Raw genomic sequence first — 20,568 nt, forward strand, 5'->3', positions numbered from 1 at the left:
ATTAAAAACTTTTTCTTTGAAGCCACCCTTTGGTTTTTAACGTACTTATAGAATCAACTCGTGCAATTTTTAATTCTGTATCTACCATTGCTCGAGCATAGCTTTCATGTTTCCCAATAACTTTTTCATAATAAAAATAACACGACTTACTGGTCTCCACGAACTTGAATATTTCAGTTACTAGAGAGAGAATAAGTTCATGAATTTTGGTCAGTGAGAAGATTTAATTTATAAAAAAAAAATTCTACCTCCCTTTCCTGTTTAATCTCCTCTGACTCCACCTAATCCTACTCTCCAATGCTCAACTGTATGACTATCCGATTTGCTCCGCACCATGAAAACCATCATGAAAGAGCTTCAAATATACCTTCTCATTGCCAGAGCAATTGCTCTCCGCTCCCTGCGCTATCTTCATCTCCTATCATTCGGCTGATTCCTTTTCACTAGCGGTGAAACAGGCTCATGGGATCGTTTCTCCACGCACGAAGCGTTGCTGGAGATAGATGAGATCTTGAAATACATCCCCAACGGCCATGTATTCAGCTTCATGACATGAGGCGAATTTTTCAATTATTATTGATATAAATTTTCCAATTTAACGGTGGATAATCTAACAACGGTCTCCATGAAATATCAAATTTACTTTTCACCTTAAAATGTTATTCATTTCTCATCTTCCTTCAGGATATTCAACTGTACGAGCGATTTTTTATATCAATTCCGTAGATTCAAACAATCCCCTAAAATTTGATGTTCCTCAGTTGAAAAAACTACCAGAATTATAGTTACCACAAAAGGAATTTCATCTCCCAATCTCCTTTACTTTGATAAACCCCTAACAAAATGGTGAAAAAAGAGAATGGTGATGCTGAACAGATGGGTTTTCACGTTTACTACACCTCATTTAAAAACACCTCGGTATAAACTCAGGATAGATAATGTTCTACCGTTTACATTCGCGCCGTCAGTTAACTCACTGCTGAATGATTGAGGTGAAGGGAATGCGACTAAAAAGAATAAAAACACCACCGAGAACAGCAGAGTAAAACAGAATAGATTTATACCACGGGTTCATAGTTTACATAAAAGTAAGTTGAGGTCGGTTTATATGCAAATTAAAATAATTCCATTAGCTTTAGCCCCTGGTATTTACTTTCTCACTCATTCTTCCTTCTCCTCCCAACCCCCATAGTCATTCAACCAGTGTCATGGCGACACCTAGAGTAATTTGATTGTTGTCCGGTGACATGGCTAATTAGCTCTCACAATTATTCTACTGATTTGCACTTTAATGTCACTCAATTACACTCCAAGATTTGATTGAACTGTAATTACTGGAATTATACGATATCCTATGAATTATCAGTGAAATATCAGACTGATAACTTCTTGAATTTATGAAAATGAAAAAGTTATTACCGTCATAACTTTATGATTTTCTTTTTCGTCAATGAAATACGTGATATTTAAAAACTTTTTTTTAAATGCTAAATCATTCAATTAATAAGTAACTTTACTGGAAAATATCAGACGAGATTTTTTCTAAATAATTTCTTCACCTGAAAACTAAAAAAACAATGGGAGAAAAAAATCCGAAGATTCCTTTTGCAAACCATTGACTACTTGAGTAATTCCAGAAAAACATTGCCAATTACCATGTGGTATAAATCAACCGATTTCCATTTATTACAACATCGCCATTAATTCCATGCAAGAGGATCGCGATAATTATAATCATTTCCATGACTGTGAGTTACAGAGTGTTGTTATGGACCAATAGGAAACGCCCATTAACTCTCTTAATTAGTGCAGAAATAGGCTGATATTTACTACGCTCTCATTTACTGAACGCTACTTTGATATCGGTATTCATTTTACCACACCGTATTTTCTACGGAATTCCCCCGAATGTGTTGTAGGAGGTTATTCATATGGATTTATGGAAACTAAATGACGTGTAGTGCCAGCGCAACATTACGGATCAAGTGAAATATTGTACAATCGAGGCGTGTAATGAATTATCCATCGATTAGGATCACACGTTATGACCGTAGAGCGGTTACCTCGTGTCGGATACTAATCGTTTACGAAGAGCACTCAGGGGATATTCTATATGATGATTAGGATATATATGGCTATGAGATGATCATAAATTAATTATCGCTGATCAAATATTAATTGTCATATCTATTGTTGAGACTTTTTAATTGATAACAAATTTGAGAATCGATTTTTTGCCATTTTTTAATCGAACACAGTGTAAAACAAATTGATGTGCCGAAACGAAGGAATTATTCCTGAACATAAAGTTTGCAGAATAATTAATGAAATACTGAATTAAGAGAATTGCGCAAAAGCTTAAAATTAATTGTATGAGTAATTATAAAAAACTATGTACCAGGAATTTGAAATTCTCAGAGAGGAAGAGTTGTTTCACTTTAGTACTGAAATTAATTTCAACGCCAAAAATTTTTCATTTTTAAGTTGTGGGATGGGTACCACCGGATGTGATTAGATGTATGATTGAAAATATGATTTGTTTGAGACTTTTCTCCCAGTGGATCATGAATTAGAAAATTAATAATCACAGACGTCTAATAAATAAATAGTAGACCTGAATTCCACTGGAATCAACAGTACCTGAGATTTCTATCTAAAGTTGGTGAGATGAAATCCCTGAGATTCCCGGATATTCCCAAGATCCTTAATTAAGACTCATTACCATCGTCTTCGGTATTTCTCACTATCCTGCATGGATTCCAGGCCATCGATCGATACACAAGAGGTGCATTATCTCCTCCGTTTGATAAATGCATAAACTTCGATGGGCAATCGCTCCAAATTGCTGTCGCGAAACCGTTAATCTTCATCGTGTTACGTGAGATATATATCTGTATATCTGGGAGATAATGAGCTTAAGACGATACTAAATGAGATACGACGTCTGGAGCTCATGAAAACTTCACAATGAAATTTTGATTACAGAAAGAAAGTGTGTTTTGCTTTTTTGGTATTAAACTGTTGTCGGAATTTTTTATAAACTCTCGAGGTAGTTGTCGCGGAGAATCACGAAAAATTTCAATAGTCTTCCCAGTTCATTGAGCCTTTTGACGAAAGATGAGGGAAATTCATTAACTTTGCTAGATGAGGGAACGAAATTGGAATTTTGTAGGGAAATAATGAAGAATATCTTGGAGTCAAGTTTATCAAATGAAATTTTCAAGCTTTTGTAGAGTAAGTGTTAATTAATTTTAGTTAGCTTCTGTTATATATAATTCAATCGAAATTGTTTTTTTTAGAGAGATACTTAAGAATCTCTTGTAATCTATTTTATGAATGAACTCATCTGACTTTTGTCGGGCTGATATTCCTCACTGTTAATTAGTTTTTCTCTTGTCCATACTTCAATCGAGAAGGTTCAATGAAGAACGAAATGATTCATTCATTAAAAAAGAATTGTTCCAGTTGCGAAGATGCAGCTGACAATGGAGTCTATTCACTCGATGTAATTGAACTCATCGCGGGCGTTGGAACGTTTTCTATTCAACTAATGCGGAGATCCTCGTATTCTCGTTTTTTTTTCAATTGTGATGACACCTAACCCGTAAATATAGATAGCGCATAAATCTCTAAGTTTTTGAGTCAAGTTGAAGTATTGAGAATAATAAACGGATTAATTAAATTCAGGGAGACAATATCTGAGACATAATACGAAAAACTACTCATTTTCAATTCCAACCAGGAGACACGAAATTCTTCAATGATGAAATATTCAATTAAATTTAATTAACGAATCATAAATCCAAGCACGAGACTGTCTTTCACTTAAAGACGTAACAGGAATCCATTAAAAAAAATGAATATAATCTCGCATTCGGAGATTTTTTTCAGAGAAAATTTGACATTCAATAGACAAAATAAAATCCAACCACTTCTCACGTTCCCATAAATTCCAATAATTGTCTTTGTACTTCCGAGTCATCTTTCATCAAAATTCCTTCTCTACTCTCGTCCCCTCCCTCAAATAAATGATCGTAATAGAAAGCTAGAACACTTCCAATCAATTTTACCTTGAACGGGAAATGTAGGAATGCAATCCACTCTGACTTCAGCCATCGCATTGTTAATCGCCTGGCTGACATAGACGAAGCAGTACTCGACAAATTTCTCAGTGAATATTTCACAGTCAAATGTCAGTGTATGCTTGCCAGGTGGTGCTTTAAGCTCAGCAACGTAGTGCAAGGTCGATGGCGGTGCTAGGGATGCTACATCAGCCCTCAGGCGGCCGTACACCCTAACACGATCCTCCTGAAGGCGACAGGATGGGTATTCGAACAGAACAGAAAGTCCACCCGAATTTCCATCGCACGGGTAAACTGATCTTGCGTGGACATTGAAGACGTATTGGTTTGATATTTCAACCTGTCCAACAGAGAGTACGTTTGGCCTTTTCAGATCTCGTTAAGAGGCTAATGGATGAGGGATGGAATTGGAATTCTACAGGAAGTTATTAATGTTGGATATAAAGTATAATGCAAGTGTCAGATACGTATTGTTTTAATTAAAAAAATGATAGAGATTGAAAGAGTGATTAAACGATTAAAAAGTCAGACCATGCCGAAATGCCCATCAGGTTTGAAGAATTTAAAAGATTCCCGCATAATGGCTTTATCAATCAAATGTGATATTGAGTTTTAGTGCATGATCACTTGTAAATGCTTGTATGTTGAAATTTCCAGTGTCAAGACCCCATAACTCATTCACTGCTAGTATTCTAAAGCGCGGTTTAATTGACTTATTTTACGATTCCGGTGCTTCGAAAATGTCGGAGACATCTGCGAGAAATGGCTCAATTTTCGGTCGAATATTTCTCATAAAAATGAAAAGTGAGCAAGGTAGATATGTCCACCCACGCTCGTTGAACTTTTTTATGTGTTTTAACTGAATCCACGAAATGGTATAATCCTTATACCACTGAAAAATTCCCGAATGCAACCGACCGTAAATCTATAGAAAAAAATATGTGAATATTGAAATAGCGAGTTTTCAGCCTGACATTTCCGTAAAAAATATTTTTTAATACTATCAAACACTAATTCACGTTATAGTTGAAGTTAATTGAGTCGTTTTATGGCTTTCTCGGTATTATCTCCACAAGTTTTCTGAAACGATTTTTTATAATTAAAGTACCTTGATATATGCAGAGATCATTGGCGCCGTCGAATTCCCGTTGGTCGGCTTTAATCTCAGAGCATAATGACCAGCTAATCCAAAAAATTCACAACGCATATAGACAATTTTTTGCATCGGAAATCCCTTGATTTCCTCGTTGTACAGCATCTGAAATGTTGAAGGGAACAATTGTGCTTCGTTAAAATATTATTATAGTCCAGCTTTTTTTAAAATCTCCTAAGAGGGTCATGACATGTCATTGGTTCAGTCTTTAAGATTATTCAAGGCTCGAATTGGCAATTTTCTTAAAGCAGAATACCAATTCTTCTAAATATCAAACTTCAATAAATTTGTTTGCATTATCGAATTAGCGACATTTTATTACTCCTTAATGGGTAAAAGGAGCTTTTTGATATTTTTCAAGTGCGTTCAATCTCCTTTAATATCACATTTTGCCACTTGGTAGCGGCCCTTCCATTATTTCCTCCTGTGAAAACTCTTAGTCAGTACCTGAGGAATACTCCGATTTCGCGGATCACAGGATAGCACACTGGCCCCACAGTATATAAGCTGAAGTGAGTAAGTGTCAACTGGGAGTCCCTCGGCGGGTGCACACGAGATTCCAGTGTACTCGAGAGTCGCCAGAACGGGCTGATCGGGGTAAGTGTTGAAGTGCTGGGGCTCCATAGTGAGGGACGGAGTTGGCCATCTCACGTCCAAAGTTGTTCTCACCTATAAAAAAAAAACAAACCAAAGATGTCGTCACCACTCGCTTTTTTTTCCCTTTTGTACATATTTATTATAAGTTATAGCCCACGAGCTTTTTGATTGAGTGGATTGAGCTTTATGAAACATTTGCGCTTAGAATAAAGTATCACGAGTAAATAAATGATTCATCGTGATAAATAATGCAATGAATGGAATAACCAGGTGCAGGTGGAGTATTAGTTTATTTTGTGAAATATGGGGAAATCATTGCTAGTTGTATTGCCAGTTATAGGATTAACAAAATATTTGTATAATTTTAACGATGAATTAAGTTGACGATTGCCAAGGAAATGGTTTATGCTCTTTATTATCGCTGTATTTTACTACTTTTTTATTTCGAGCCTTCAGTCATTTTGGAAGTAAGACACCCTCATTCGATCACCTTCACAATGACATGAAAGAAAAGAAATGAAACGTGACGAGAATATATCTCGAAATATTAGGTAATAAATCTTGTGACTTTAGGTACGTTTAATAAAAATAGCAGACAGAAACTTTTAACTCGATCAATGAATATTGGGTAAATGTAGGCGTCAACATGAATTTGTCCGGGAGTCAAACTTGCGAATATCTGGATTATCTCTCTCACTGCCCTCTATTTGTACTTCTCCAGGAAGTAAATTAGGAAATTAAAAATTTGCTAAAACTCATCGAGTCGCCGCAGAAAATGACGGTTTTGTGTACAAGTTACAATTCTGCATTAATTAGACGGCCCCCCAACATACCTGAATATTATTGAAATCAGTGAATTTTGAACTTGGTGGGACAGAGCTGTGCTCGAGTACAAGAGAATAAGCACCGCCACGAGAGAAGAATCCACATGGAACAGTCAGGGAAACATTTCCAGCTTGTATCATCGGAGTTTCGACAGCTACCTCGCCAACTAGTTCCGATGTAAATCCATCCAGCCGCATAACTCTGAAACAAAATATATTTTCTCAGTTGAACTCAAAATATTCCTTCGATTCTCACCGACAATTCAATGAATAAATAAATAAATAAATTCTTCCATCATATTTTTCATTCACTGTGCTATCAATTTAATTAATTAAAATGATTGTATAGTCAGTTCGATCGCCTATGGATAAAACCTTTCCTCATTTTCCCATAAATATATCAATTTTTAGGATAGTCTCAAAATAAGGAGAATTAAGGAGAGCTCACGATCTTAACATATATTCGCTCCTATGAATGTTGAAACAACAATGTACCTAAGAACAAAGGGATCATGATCCGGAGTAGGTGGCACCCAGGAATCATACTCCTCGTTATCCATTTCTCCCTCCTCCTGCTCCATGATAATGTCCGCTTCCTCCTCGGTGGTTGTTTCCATCCTAGGTGCATTTGTTGTTGGTCTCCTCTCCCCCAAATTCATGATAAAGACCTCGAGATCGCCGGACAATGCCGTGTGGGAGGCAGCGACAATCAAACGCGAAAACAAGGTCTCCTCCATCGTCAGAGCCGGTTGCATTGTCCCTGTACAATGTTAACAATATCCATTATTATCAAAAATTGAATGTACCGTTAGAATTGGATTATAATGAGAATGAAGAGAGTAGAAGAGAGAAACGTTTTCGTTCTCAGGAACATCAATTGCAAAAATTTGGTTGAAATATCACTCGAAAAATAAATATTCATCACGGAATCACATTGAATTCTTAACATTTTTTTCATAAAGAAACAATTTCCAGAAATTGTGAAAGTTGCACTGGAACCGTCATTTGATTGAAAGTCCACTCGATAATTTTAAAAATTACATAAAAAACAAGCAAAATGATGCTCCGGTAAATGAACAGAAAAAAACGAGTCCTGGACACCAGCAAATTCTATTTAAATGTAATAAATGCCTCGGTGAAGGAGTCACCTGTGTCCCCGACCCGGGGTAACGAGATTCACATCACAAAATCGATTTGCGCGGTTGGATACACGAGTTGGAAGGTGGTACTGGGGCTTGTTATCTATCACGAGGGATACCCGAGTTTGGTGCTTTTAGCACTGGGGACATATCAGTTCGACTGGAACAATGATTATTCACCTAACACGACGCGTACGTATGGGGTAAATGGGTAATATGGACATTGCTGAGATACCCGTGCTGCTGTTGCCCAAATCGACCATGGGAATGCAATATGTCGACGCGATAAATCAATCAATAACCGCAGAGGAGGCTTCTGTAATAAGCCATTAATTTCATTAAACATCCTGGATGTTGTTAATTAAATTTGTAATCTCATGTTTTTCGACACGGAGAATTTTAACAGAGACAATAGAATATTATTTATCATTTGTTATATGAAGAATGACGAAGGGCAGCTCGTCGTCAGTAAAATTCTGTGAGTCTTAGAACCGTCATATTTTCGGTCATTTCAGGGGTAATCATCACATTTCTGAATTAAAATGTGTGAAGAAAATATGAAAAAAAAATTATGCGTAGGAGGCATCTCTTTAGGGAATTTTCATAAATAAAATACTCATTAAGTGCGATGTATAGTTGTTATGGAAATTATTGGCCCTTCTTTGTATCGAAATAATATTGATTTTTCACTCCTGCATGGCCCTGAGACATCCATCGTCCCTTCTAAAAGATGCAATAGTATTACCAAGGCACGAAATAGTATATCCTGGTGCTGCCATTGGCACAAACTCGTGTGGAGTCAAGACGTTCGGACTTTATCGACCCCCAGTAGTCCATCCCACTGGATTGGTGTAGGTGCAAATCGCTAAGGCAGACTACTTCCAAGGGGAAAGGCCTCGACGCCCCGGGGTTCAATTCCCGCGGGTGGCATTACACGGATCTGTGCGTGTATTGTATATGTTTTTGCTGAGGGATACGAGGGAATGGAGATATCGCGAGGAGACGAGATGACCCACGTGAACGGCCGTAAAATGTTGTACCTGGGGGGCTCCAGGGTAATTGCATCCGATGAACTTAAGATGAAAGTGGCGCAGGGAAAAAAAAAACTTTTATTGTCACGAATGTGTCACTGATTCTCAGGATTATGTTACTGATTTCCAACGACATGTCAACGATTTACGGGACTTTATCTTCAATTGCTAGAGGGAGAAAATGTAAAACTGAAAATTGAATTGTAAATATAGAAGTTCTCATCGCTTGTATGTAATGGGAAATTTTACGTTCACTGTGTGTGGGTATAATTCAAATTTCTACATAGAAAGTGCAGAACATGAGCTTTGACGCTCGTGGGAAAAGTGTTCCCTGAGTGCTCCTACACTTCCCAAGGGTCAGAATACTAGACTTCGATACGAGTGCTTAAAGTAAATTTTGAATAAATCGAAAGTTTTACATCGAATAATTTTTTAATGAAAAAAAAAAATGATTTCATTCTCACAACTTCTCTATCCGATAAGTATTTTTTGTCAAGAGCTTCCGAATAGTTTCTAATGGCGAGAAAAATTGTAGGATATTTTTGGTTTCGCCGGTGGAAATAGTCAAGTTTTTATTGGATCGCGAACTTTCTGGAATAGTTGGCTTCGTTGGCACTAAGAGAACCAGAAGAGCACCATGAGATCAAACTTGCTAGGCTAAATTTCCAGCAGTGCAGGCTACAGTCATTCTTCAATATCATCAGTAACTGGTGATATCTGCAGATCCCTGAAAATCAGTCGCACATTTCAAATTAGAAGTGACATGTCCCGCAGAATCGAAACTTTACTTTCTCTTGTGGTGAACTAATCACTGTCTTTCATTTTAGAGGTTCAAGTGTGTGGTTCCCCGACGGGGAATAAATGGATCGAGGGATGAATATTGTGTTTTTTTTAGGTGGGCGTGTGTTTTGTGGCAGACTGATTTATTTATATCGAGATGGAGAAGGCATATCATGGGAGTGACAGGGTCAAATGATTGACGGTATTCAGTGAAAATATCAACCGTTGGCAGAGAGTATATTAGAAGAGGACATAGAAAAAAATCTACTTCACACAGTTGTACTGCATTAACAGTGCCTGAATCCCAACTTCAAAGTTTCTTTCTATAAAAATATTGAAGAAAATTTTTTTAAAAATGTGTGATGATCTTTTCTGTGTGAATGTAAAAAAATTCTCCAATAAATCAGTCAAATCCAATTAATCACACGCTTTCTATCGGACCCTTTAAAACTCATGAAACAGAAGATGAAGCCCAGAAAATTGTGATGAAGCCCCACGTGACCTTGTGTAATCCAAACAGATAAATGTTTTAGATTGTGCACAGTGTAATTCAATACGTTCTCAGTACTTTATCCAATGATATCAAACATTAGACCGGGTAAATTGATTAAAAATCAACGAGGGATTCTTGGTGGCCCTGGGATGTAACATTGTAGGCAGTAGCTTTAGTAAACCACGTGTAGGGACACTTGGGAACTCACTGCACATGACATATGTCACAATTTCGCGTCGACGAACCGCGAAGCGTTATTTCTGATAGGAGGTGACGGAATGGGAATTCCGATTGTACAACCGAGGGATTTTCAGTTCGAATGCCTCTGTCGCACGTGATTTTGGGGCGTCGAGGGTAATAGCCCTCTAGGGTAGGAATTTTTCCGAGAATTCAGTGGTAGAACCTCCGGGGATTCCCCGAGTTTTTTGTTTTAATCTTCTCTTGATAAGTTTTTCAAGTGAAGTGGTTGTGTTTCGAGCGGTCTTCAACTTGTATGTGGTCTTTGGGAGTTGTTCATTTCAATATAAAAAAAAAGTTGTGAAGAGTTTTTTTTTTCAAAATTTTTTGGATCTTAGTTGAACGAAGAGAGTAGTTTAGTAGGTACTTGACGCGAACATATATTCCGCGTCAGTTTGTAAACCTTCAAGGTTGTAAAGTTTTTTTACAACTTTCTTTATTCTTCTAACAGTAATATTTTTATTCTATGCCGTTCCTTTTTCTTCTCTTTTTTAGTGAATATGTGATTCATTAAAAATGAGAGGAGTCTAAAAAAATAAAAAATTTTTTTTTCATGTCATGTTTTCATATATTAATGTACTCTTTTATCATTTTTTTTACTTTTTCGATGAGTTTATTTTTACGTCCTATGGTCACCCTGATTCTTTTCCAAATACGACCAAAAAAGCAAACGGCAATGAACACAGACCACATGGTACTTCATATCACGAGAAGAAAGACAAAAATGGTAAGATTCTAACTTGAAGTCTACTCCAATTGCCATCAGGAAAGATTGGGGATTTGAGACAATGGCCAGAAACCTCTTTTCCTTCTGTAGCACGATTAGGTGCATGGGGTTCAGTAATTTTCACCCCCATCTTCAGTAAAATTTGTAATATATAGTATGGAAAGGACCTTTTCACTTCAAAAATCCAAGGACAATATTTATTCTCCTCATCAACCTCAAATATCTTCCGAAAAATTATAGAAATTTCCATTCTCAAAAATAATAACTGATCACCGCAAAAAATTATCCACTTTCGTTTAGCTCGGGGACATTTGCTGAGAAAAATATACTCGCAAGTGAAATTTCTAAATTATCTCGTTTTAATAATTCACGCATGCATTTATTTCTCCGTCGTTCCACATGAAAAATTCTTTACAACATAATCCCCATCTCATCCGCCGTAGCAACTAAAAAAAACATCATCTCCCTAGACGCTCGAAAGAGATAGAAATGTCCAGTTATGAGAGCGAGCAAAGCACTAACTAAATAATATAAAAAGTATCCTATTTAATTTAATGATTTTTCAAATACCCCTGTATCGAAGAAGAAAATATTCCCCGAGGAATACCTCCATGCTCTCCTATATTACTCGCTTCTTATATTTTTCCGGTGGAAAAATCTCCGACTCGACAACAGAATTCCAATATGTAAGGTTTTTCCACTATCTCGTGTGATTCTTCGTGTTCGAGAATGCAGTATTCTTCAGCTTTACCGATTTTTTTTTACAGTACCCTCCACACCTTAACCAAGTGGATTGTGAAGAGGCCTGAAGGCTGAGAGCTGTTTTTCCCGAGTGCACACTCGCCTGTAGTGACACAATGGCCGTTCACTATACCAGCGGTCTATTCTAATCTTCAAGTGTCAGACCTTGCGGACCAAAGCGAGCGGTCGTCTACTTTCCTGCTCTTTTGTCAATTTTTCCCCTCGAAATTGATAGAAATCTACATGCTATACCTACATATAAAGAATCATTTTTGTTCACCGAAATGCCGTAACGATCGATTATCTCGTGTAATACAGTCGCCCACAGAATGATTTTTCATGATTTTCCGAGTTCTCTTTAATTATATTTAATTATATTAATGGGGAGATTGTTTCCCGTTTCTCAAACGGCAGAAGAAAAATGACTTGTCTCCAGTTGATAAGTTCGCGATATCAGCATTTTTTTTTCCCAGTAGAGCACGCGAGAATGTTAACAAAAATAAAATAGGTAATGCTTAGCCCGCGTGCAAAAGAGATTTTTCAGCCTGTGGACAGTTTTAACAAATAAAATCTGGCAGCCTTCCACAACATGCCTTTTGATACATTAATTCATTCCAGAACACAAAGCAAAATAAAGGTGAATATTTTCTTTGAAAAGTTGAGTCTTTGAAACACTGCTCCATCCAATTCCACGGGCGTGCATTCAATTCGTCGGAGTAATAGTCGAGTGGCAAATTGCAAAGCTAAACTCTTTTACCCAACATTTTATTACACCGTTGACTCCTGGGTTAATGCGTTGAAATCTACGAATACTAGGCTGTGGAAAAGTCGCACGACAAGAGGTAGAGAAACAAAGGTAAAAGTTTTAATGACCAGAGCGGAAAATACAGCCTCGTTGTTATAACCCTTGTTCTCTTGCCAGTTCTCAAAAAATAAAATCCGGAATGGAGTTAACGAAAGAAATGAAAATCTGTAAAGCGTAAAACTAAGGGTGGAAACTACCGAGATGGTGGATTTAATGCTGTTGGAAGAGAGGAGGAGAGAGGAGTGCACGAATTTACGAGAAAAAGAAAAAAATTTAACGATTATTGTTTACGGGAGAGAGTTGGAAATAAAGTACAACGATTAGAATAAAAATGATTTTTCAGGCTCAGGTACCTTGTAATTTTTAAGACAATGGCATTAAGTACTTAGGAGTTACGAAAACATGAAAGAAAAGTTCATATGCACTTCGATAATTCAATTTATTTTCCATCCAAAGGGGATAAAAAATTTCACCCGAAAATTTGAATTCAAATCCGAGTAATTCTATATTTTTGTCTGGATGGCGTTTGGAAGAGTTTAGTCATATGAGTCTCATATTGAAGAAAATTAAATAAAAAATAATAACTGTGATTCCCATTAAAAAAATCGGTCTACAAATCTCTTCTTCTGTACCACCGCTAGTTTGTCTTGTGGAAGGAATGACATGTATGCACATACGTCGTTTCTTTCACTAGTATACAACATAATCCCATGATGTATGACGCTACTCGATGATATATCCCTGGACCAAGAAATACATCCAATCGTTGAGTAGATTGCAACGAATTTTTCACACGAGAATTTATTCAAAAACCGAGATTATTTTCGAGTGTTATGAATGGGATGTTGTTACACGGTGGTAGGGGCCAATCTGGGGGATGTTATCGAGAGAAAAAAAAATGAGCGAGGGAAAAGTGTCTCCAGGGTATTGAACATGATAGCAAGAGGAGATGGCTTAATGATCTGGAAGAGGTGAAATTTTTCTTCTTTGGAATATTGAATTATTCATGGAACACACTTGTGACACGGAAAAGAGATTTTTTGACATTTTGTCGAAGCTCCTTGATTTCGAAATTCGTTTGCTGATTTTTTTTACCCCTCCCCCCCCCCTCGCATCCCTTCCCATTTACCTCCTTAAATGCCCTGCTGGGTATCGATCGCTCTTTTCATGAAATAATGGTAACTTATAGGTGTGTACGCACATGTAGGGTCAACGAATTGGTCCCACTGGGACTGCAAATGTGTATTTAGGTCGTGCCGGGAGAGAACCGCAGCAAACTCGAATATTAGTTATTGAACTTTGCTAATTGTATGATGAAGCTGCGTTAACTTCCAGACGACTTATTCAGGAGATTTTAGGGAGAATTTCGGAGATGCAACTTGTTCTTAAACTAAGATCCATTCGTTGAATGAGTAATTGTTATATTCTTACCATATTTGAGTAAAATGAAAATTATAATCCGTAACGGCGACCATCTGGAGGACCAACTCATGTCCACTTCGTCATTGGAAACTGGCTCAAGTGCGAGCTATTCTGCAATAAAAATGATAAAACAGATGATTAATTGGGGATCAAGAATTATTTCTAGAAAACTATTTAACTCAAACATAATTTTTCGATGGCACTGCGCTCATTAAAAACTTACTTCGAATCTGGCAACTCATGAAATTTATGATTTTTTTACTTTTGCGATGAATAAATTATGTCTATTAAATGATTTAATATTATTCCACCTAATTAATTACTAATTCATTAATGATGAGCAATTGTTTATGTCGTTCACATTGACTTTACCTTCATTCATTCTATATTAATTATGTTTCTGACCTCCAGAAAATAATTGGACGAAGTTTTTGAAAGTTAAAGTTTTACTCGCGTCAAAAATAAAATTTTTCATTTGTTCAATTATCAGTAATGAATCCCTTATTGTTCCGGCATTTAACACAATCTTTGGCTACTCTAGTGTAACAATAAAATGTAATTTCGAAAGGGATGTTTCGACATTTGTTTACGACAAAATGATTGTCACCCTTGGGACAATCTTTCTTTCAGTGCACGCAATGTCCATAAAATAAACTCAACCTGAAATTGCGTCTGCATCATCGAAAAGTTAACAAACGATAGCGATATACACCGAGCAAAGCGAAAGCTACACGGCTTGTTTACGGGGATATCGGGAATCGGAAGGACACCGCAAGTGAATTAGTCCACCCTACATACCACCCTCCTGTTCTACCCAATACTCCTCCGTGAATTCTGTCCAACTGCATATAAACCACTAGCATCGATATATTGAATCGTCCGAGGACAGGATATGACGTATAACCATTCATTGGGGGGTCAGTGTTTGTCTTGCCTCATCGCAAACAATTCCCTTCTATTTCTCTCACGAAATATCTCCTCAATCCCATTATACTCTGTTTGTATACATGAACAATAACAATAATTTTACATTTCCACTGTCTGTACAAAAAATAATACTTCCAATAATGGATTCGCTTGATTCAACATTAATGAATAAATCAATCATTATTATGGTTGATTAATTCTGTGGCAGATGAAAATTCAAATTCTTTTTCTTCAAAAACTTTCCGTAACTGTCTCTTCGATGTTTCTCCTCATTTTTTGAACCTATTTTTCTCATTCCAAAGGAATATCGATGAAAACTTTGGGATTTCATGGGATTTACAGTCATATTTCACATTTCATTATTTTACCCCTTTCAGTAAAATTCAATATAATTTTCCTGAAATGGTGAATATTCCCCTCTCTATGCCAGAAGTTTTCCCTCAACTTATTGCCCCCCTCCCCTCCCACGGGTACACTTTAAACGCACCCGATCAATATCGTAGAACTCCTGCACAAACCCGGTGATACTCAATGTGTACAACGATCAAAATGGACAGGATGTCCTCAGTTGGGTTGATGCACGTTGCATGTTCAAACACGTGGCACCTTTCCTCATGAGTCCCTCAAACGATCCAACAACGTGCAACGTAGAGACCAAATTCATGGTTAGAATTTCAAACAAAATTGGGTTGAAAATTTGACCTAGCTCACGTCCATACCCTTGTAAAAACCTAGAATCGCCGGGTGAGCATGGTAACTGGTAAATTGTAGGATCACGATAATGTGCCCTCTGCTTTTTACGGAGATCAATTTTCTTGAAAAATTCAGGTCCTTGATGGAGAGAAAAATTCAGTGGAAGTTTCGTAATCGTTTGGTAATCGTGTTGTCTTTGGAAAATTACCGTACCACTCAGGAAAAATTGATGACTACTTGGGAAAATTTATCTAGTCAATTGCTGAGTAGATAACTTTTACCAGGCAGTCGACAGTGAGCAGTACGAATGATTAATTTCAATTAATTATTAATTTAATTAAACATTGATTGAACCAGTGGTTTTTGTTATGGAGAATTAAAATAATAATAAATTACGCGAATACACCGTACCCGTGTGACCGATTTATTTTGAGGATTTATCCCTGTGATTATCGAGTATTAATTGAGTATAGATGAAACACCGCTGAGCCGATAATCGCCCGTGAGGATTCTTAAATGTAAAAAAAAGGGTTTCCAACCTAAACTAGTCGATAATCAATGGTGAAGAGCGACTCTTCAACTAGGATACGGCCAAGAGCCAAAGTTTCAAAGCCATTTTCTGACCTATAATTTTCTTATGCTTCTCCTGAGGATAGAAACTTGAAGATATTTGGGGGATAATCTCATCAGCTTATCGTAGTTGAATAAATCTATATAAGCTTCTTGGAGACTTCACTTTTCCGCTGGCATTGAGTCTATCCAATGTCGAATTCAATGATGATGTAGAAAGAAAATATGAGGTTGGCTGGAGGCGATTGTAACCCCTCAATGTGCATATACCAACGGTAATTGTTTTTCCAATATCCTACATGAGAAGGACATAACGGATGTTGTTTCTGCGTCTGACAATGCATCTAGATTTTTTCCGAAAATTTATTGAACGATCCTGGGCTTGAGTTACTTATTACGCTGCATTTCATGAACTTATTTTCCATTCCACGTGATATTTGAACTAGAGTCAGAAGCGAGAGTCAGAAGGGAATAAACGGAGATCATTGAAAAGAAGTTAGTCGTTAAGTAAAATTCCGTCGATCCAAATTAATGGTTTTTAAGTTATTCCACTAAATTGTTCGTGAGGTAAAAATAAACGGTTGTGAAGTCATGTCTTTTTACCAAATGTCCTATACATTCAACGTTTGATGTTGGGTATTTTACACTCTCCGCGAGAAGGCAAAATATTAATTCATTTTATCTTGAGAAAAGGCCTAAGTAAGTTCATCAAAGCAGACAAATTGAATCTCCAAGTTTGCATCAATACTGCGGTACGATCTTATCAAAGTTTGATGAGAAACTCCCTTTAGCCGCCTTTCCGAAGACTTCCCTCCCCGATGACGAGAGCTAGTGGTCTAACGTTTCTCTCTATCGATTTCACGGTGTAGGGTTACACTTTCTAACGACTAAAATTACTCTCTGCGGTGTAAAATATTTAATCAAAATGCGATTACGAATGAATGACGATAAACGACCGATTGACAGATGAATTAATTGTTGAGTGCGAGAGTGGACGAATGAGGAAATGTGCAGTGGAAGATATAAACAATGGTGTTCAAAGTAAATGTGGTTGTACACTCTTGGATGTGAAAAAATAAGCTTGTGTCTCCTCTTTGTAAGATCGATACGGAACGACTGAGCCTTGTTTTTGAGGGGCTTTTCTACTAGGAGGCTCACGACAACCTCATCAACTTTCGCATGAGCTTCTTTACCTCGTAAAAAACTTAATTTTGTACCTAATTTTGGGGAAGATGAATCGTAACGGGGATTACGTTTGGGATTAATTTACCTGCGAAGTGACGCAACAATACAAGGCGTTAAAAATAAACAAAACATCGAATAAAAAATGTCAACCAATTTAAGCGAAACCTATTCATTTGATTTAAATAAAATTTATGTCACGGGAATAAATTATTTTTCTGAATTATTCCACTTTTCTCTCCTACACAATATTCCAGTCATTTGTCCAATTGCTCAATTCTAAAATTTTTCAAATTTATCACATTCTCTCACACAATTTGCAAGAGTTAATAATGAAGTTGAAAAAAAAAATTCGCGGAGTGAAAGTTTTGGGATTACAAGATGAGCATCATTTGGGCTTTCAACACCGCGTGAACGGAGGTGAAATGGAGGCGGCGAAATCCGGTGATAAATTTATCCTACCCTCGATTTTTTTTTTCAAAAAAGGGGAAAAATTGTGCCCTCGTGCCGTGTCCGCCATATATCTCCGGGCTTTTTATATCATCCTCCTTTTTATCCCCCCAAAAAGAGAAAATACCAGTTGAAAAATACAAGAACAAGGCAGTGAAGTCCTTTTTATTTCAATATTTCCTTCTTCCACCTACTAGCACTATCTTTGTTCAACTTCTAGTGGAAAATCATGTGGATAATGAAACATCGGGCGTTTGAGAGTACCTTCAATGCCGCGGCACAATTTTAATCCACCTGGCTTTTGATGCTATGAGAAAACCAGTGGGAGCTTTATAGAGAGGGCCCCGCGCACGTTGATGACTCGATTTGTCGGGCAGTAGCGCCCAATGTCGTCCGGATTCAGGTTCTTTTCATCCCTTTAATTCAATCGAAAATGCAATTGTCGATAACTCCACTCACGAGCTTTTTCTTTTTATTTTCATTTCTTTTTAATTTTACTTTTATTGAATGAACGCGCGATTTTATCGGGTCTTCTAGGTGGGAGAATGGGAAAATAGTTTTTAGATTAAATTTTTCTAAGGGTTGTAACACTTTCACGATAAGAGAATTTTTTTTTATCAATGGATTGCGCGAAAAACTCGTGCTACGCGCCATAAAGGAGTTACAATCCGCGCAACGCGAGCTTTCTTCGCTTCTAATAGCTTTTCTACTACTGAATAATAGTTTTTGGTGCTTCACTGATTTTTCAAATGTCGCATACACATTTTTCTCCACAATAATTTCCAAAAGGGCAAATTATATGATTGATTTATGGTGCACGGAAAGAAATTTCCAATAAAAGGTGACCTAAAGAATGGTTGATTGTCATTTCGTCCCACGTTTCGCCCTCTAGACGTTGAATTTTTATCCAAAATTTCTTTCCGTGTGTGAATACACGTACGTTTCTACAGAATTTTCCTTACCGCATTATAGAAAAATCAAATTTGTTTTATTCCTTCCAAAAAACTGAATTTCTCAATCTAATCTCTAATGAAAAAAAAACAAATTGTTTACGCCTACATATAATCAACATATCTCCGAGAATATGGAGTTGATGTGACTCTCCCAGGAGCATTACCACATCCTCCATATAATGAAGATTGCGTCTATCTCTCGTTCGTTGCGGTAATAACGAATCATTATTTTCTAGTGCCCATCATATCAACATCATTGCAACCACGAAGATAACGAAGCAAACCTCCATAAACAAATGAACATTTTCTAGAAAACGCCTCCACCCATTGCGCGGTAATTACCCATAGACCTGATCGTCATTAATATTAATAATTTGGCAATCATGACAGGTGAACAAGAGGAATAATTTTAATCGGTAAAGAAAATGAGCAAGTCTCGAGAATCAGTTGAATATACTCATCAGCACACATTGATGTATGACTTAGACGGTACATATTAATCCAAATGTCTACCACATACGCCTAGGGGAGTATGAAGAGACTAAAGGTTCTCTCGATTTCCTTGAGTACGTGGGAGAGGCAGAAAGCTGGTGTGACAGGGAGTGCCTCTATTAACTCGAGGCGCACCCCAAACCCATTTCCTTCATTACAGAATCCCATAACTACCATTGGGCCCAACGATTCTCCACCACGCACTTAATCCAGTAATTCCAACAACTTCAAATGGCTTTGTTCCTCTTTTTCATGTTGAGTACGAAAGTAGAAAGCCGGAAATTAATCCAACGATGAATAATATATTTACGACAATTTATTTATTGAGAAGAACAGACAGTGGAGTTATTGATCCATCAGGGGAAAATTTTTTTTTCCATCATCCGTATGTTTACCCAATGTAAAATATTCGACGGTACAATCCGATGAATAAGCTCGCAAATGACTTTGTACTCTCATCAAGGCTGAGTTCATAAATAATGCAGTAATCTAAGTTGGATGATCTCGCGTGAATCACGCAAAATTCACGAAAATAATATAAGCACTGGTACTGGTATAATAATGAGCGTGAATTCTAGAGAAGTCTCTCAACAATACCAGAATTATGGTTTTTATGGATATGGATATGAATCTAGAGGACGTGGACAAAAGCATTCCGCGAACAGAAAGAAAATGAATTTTCCTCGTAAAACATGTAAACTGTGTTTCCTTCATGTGGTACCTAAATGATATTATCTGAAGTATAGAGAAAAAAATTGTAATTTGTATGAGAGACCTCACAAATAAGAAATATAGTTTAGGGGCGGGGTGGAAACACATCTCCAAGACCTAAAAGGGTAGATATGAAAGAACGGAAATTTAATTGAGTTTCACTCGCGAGAATTTCAGAATTGACAATTTTTTTTACTTGAAATAAATCAAGTTTTGGTACTCAAATATAGGGGTTGTCCACTACAGACGAATCGATTCTGGAGAATTGATTTTTTTTCTTTGTGTAAAAGATTCAAGGCTGGTAATTATCCAGCAAAAAGCCCCTATAAAAATAAAAATTACTGAATTACCAAATGACACTCTCAAACGAAATTAACGCCGCTGTCGCACACCAAGTCCCGAGGGATTTCCCTCATTAAATTTCTATATTTGAACAAGGTCCAGATGATACACAGGTGAATAACCCTCATTCGCACCAGTGACAGCGTAAAATCGACCCCAGTTAACCTTCTCATCGCGGAGTAAAGGGTGATATCCGCCTGGCTTATGTATGGGGGTG

General features: G+C 37.0%; 1 protein-coding gene across 3 annotated transcripts in view; it reads right to left on the minus strand.

The window, feature by feature from the left end:
- LOC135172933 (uncharacterized) overlaps positions 1–20,568 on the minus strand; it is a 50,844-nt gene that overhangs the window by 9,064 nt on the left and 21,212 nt on the right. For 2 of the 3 annotated variants that reach the window (XM_064139453.1, XM_064139455.1), the window contains 6 exons: positions 14,041–14,142; positions 7,152–7,416; positions 6,666–6,858; positions 5,683–5,904; positions 5,191–5,340; positions 4,071–4,422 (listed from right to left, as the gene is read on the minus strand). In XM_064139453.1, the coding sequence (XP_063995523.1) occupies positions 4,071–4,422; positions 5,191–5,340; positions 5,683–5,904; positions 6,666–6,858; positions 7,152–7,416; positions 14,041–14,101 (1,243 nt within the window). In that variant the 5' untranslated portion in view covers positions 14,102–14,142. The remainder of the gene's footprint in view (positions 1–4,070; positions 4,423–5,190; positions 5,341–5,682; positions 5,905–6,665; positions 6,859–7,151; positions 7,417–14,040; positions 14,143–20,568) is intronic. The other variant, XM_064139454.1, reaches the window with a different exon arrangement.

Source organism: Diachasmimorpha longicaudata, chromosome 2 (genome assembly GCF_034640455.1).
Source record: "Diachasmimorpha longicaudata isolate KC_UGA_2023 chromosome 2, iyDiaLong2, whole genome shotgun sequence".
In the NCBI taxonomy this organism is placed as follows: domain Eukaryota; kingdom Metazoa; phylum Arthropoda; class Insecta; order Hymenoptera; family Braconidae; genus Diachasmimorpha; species Diachasmimorpha longicaudata.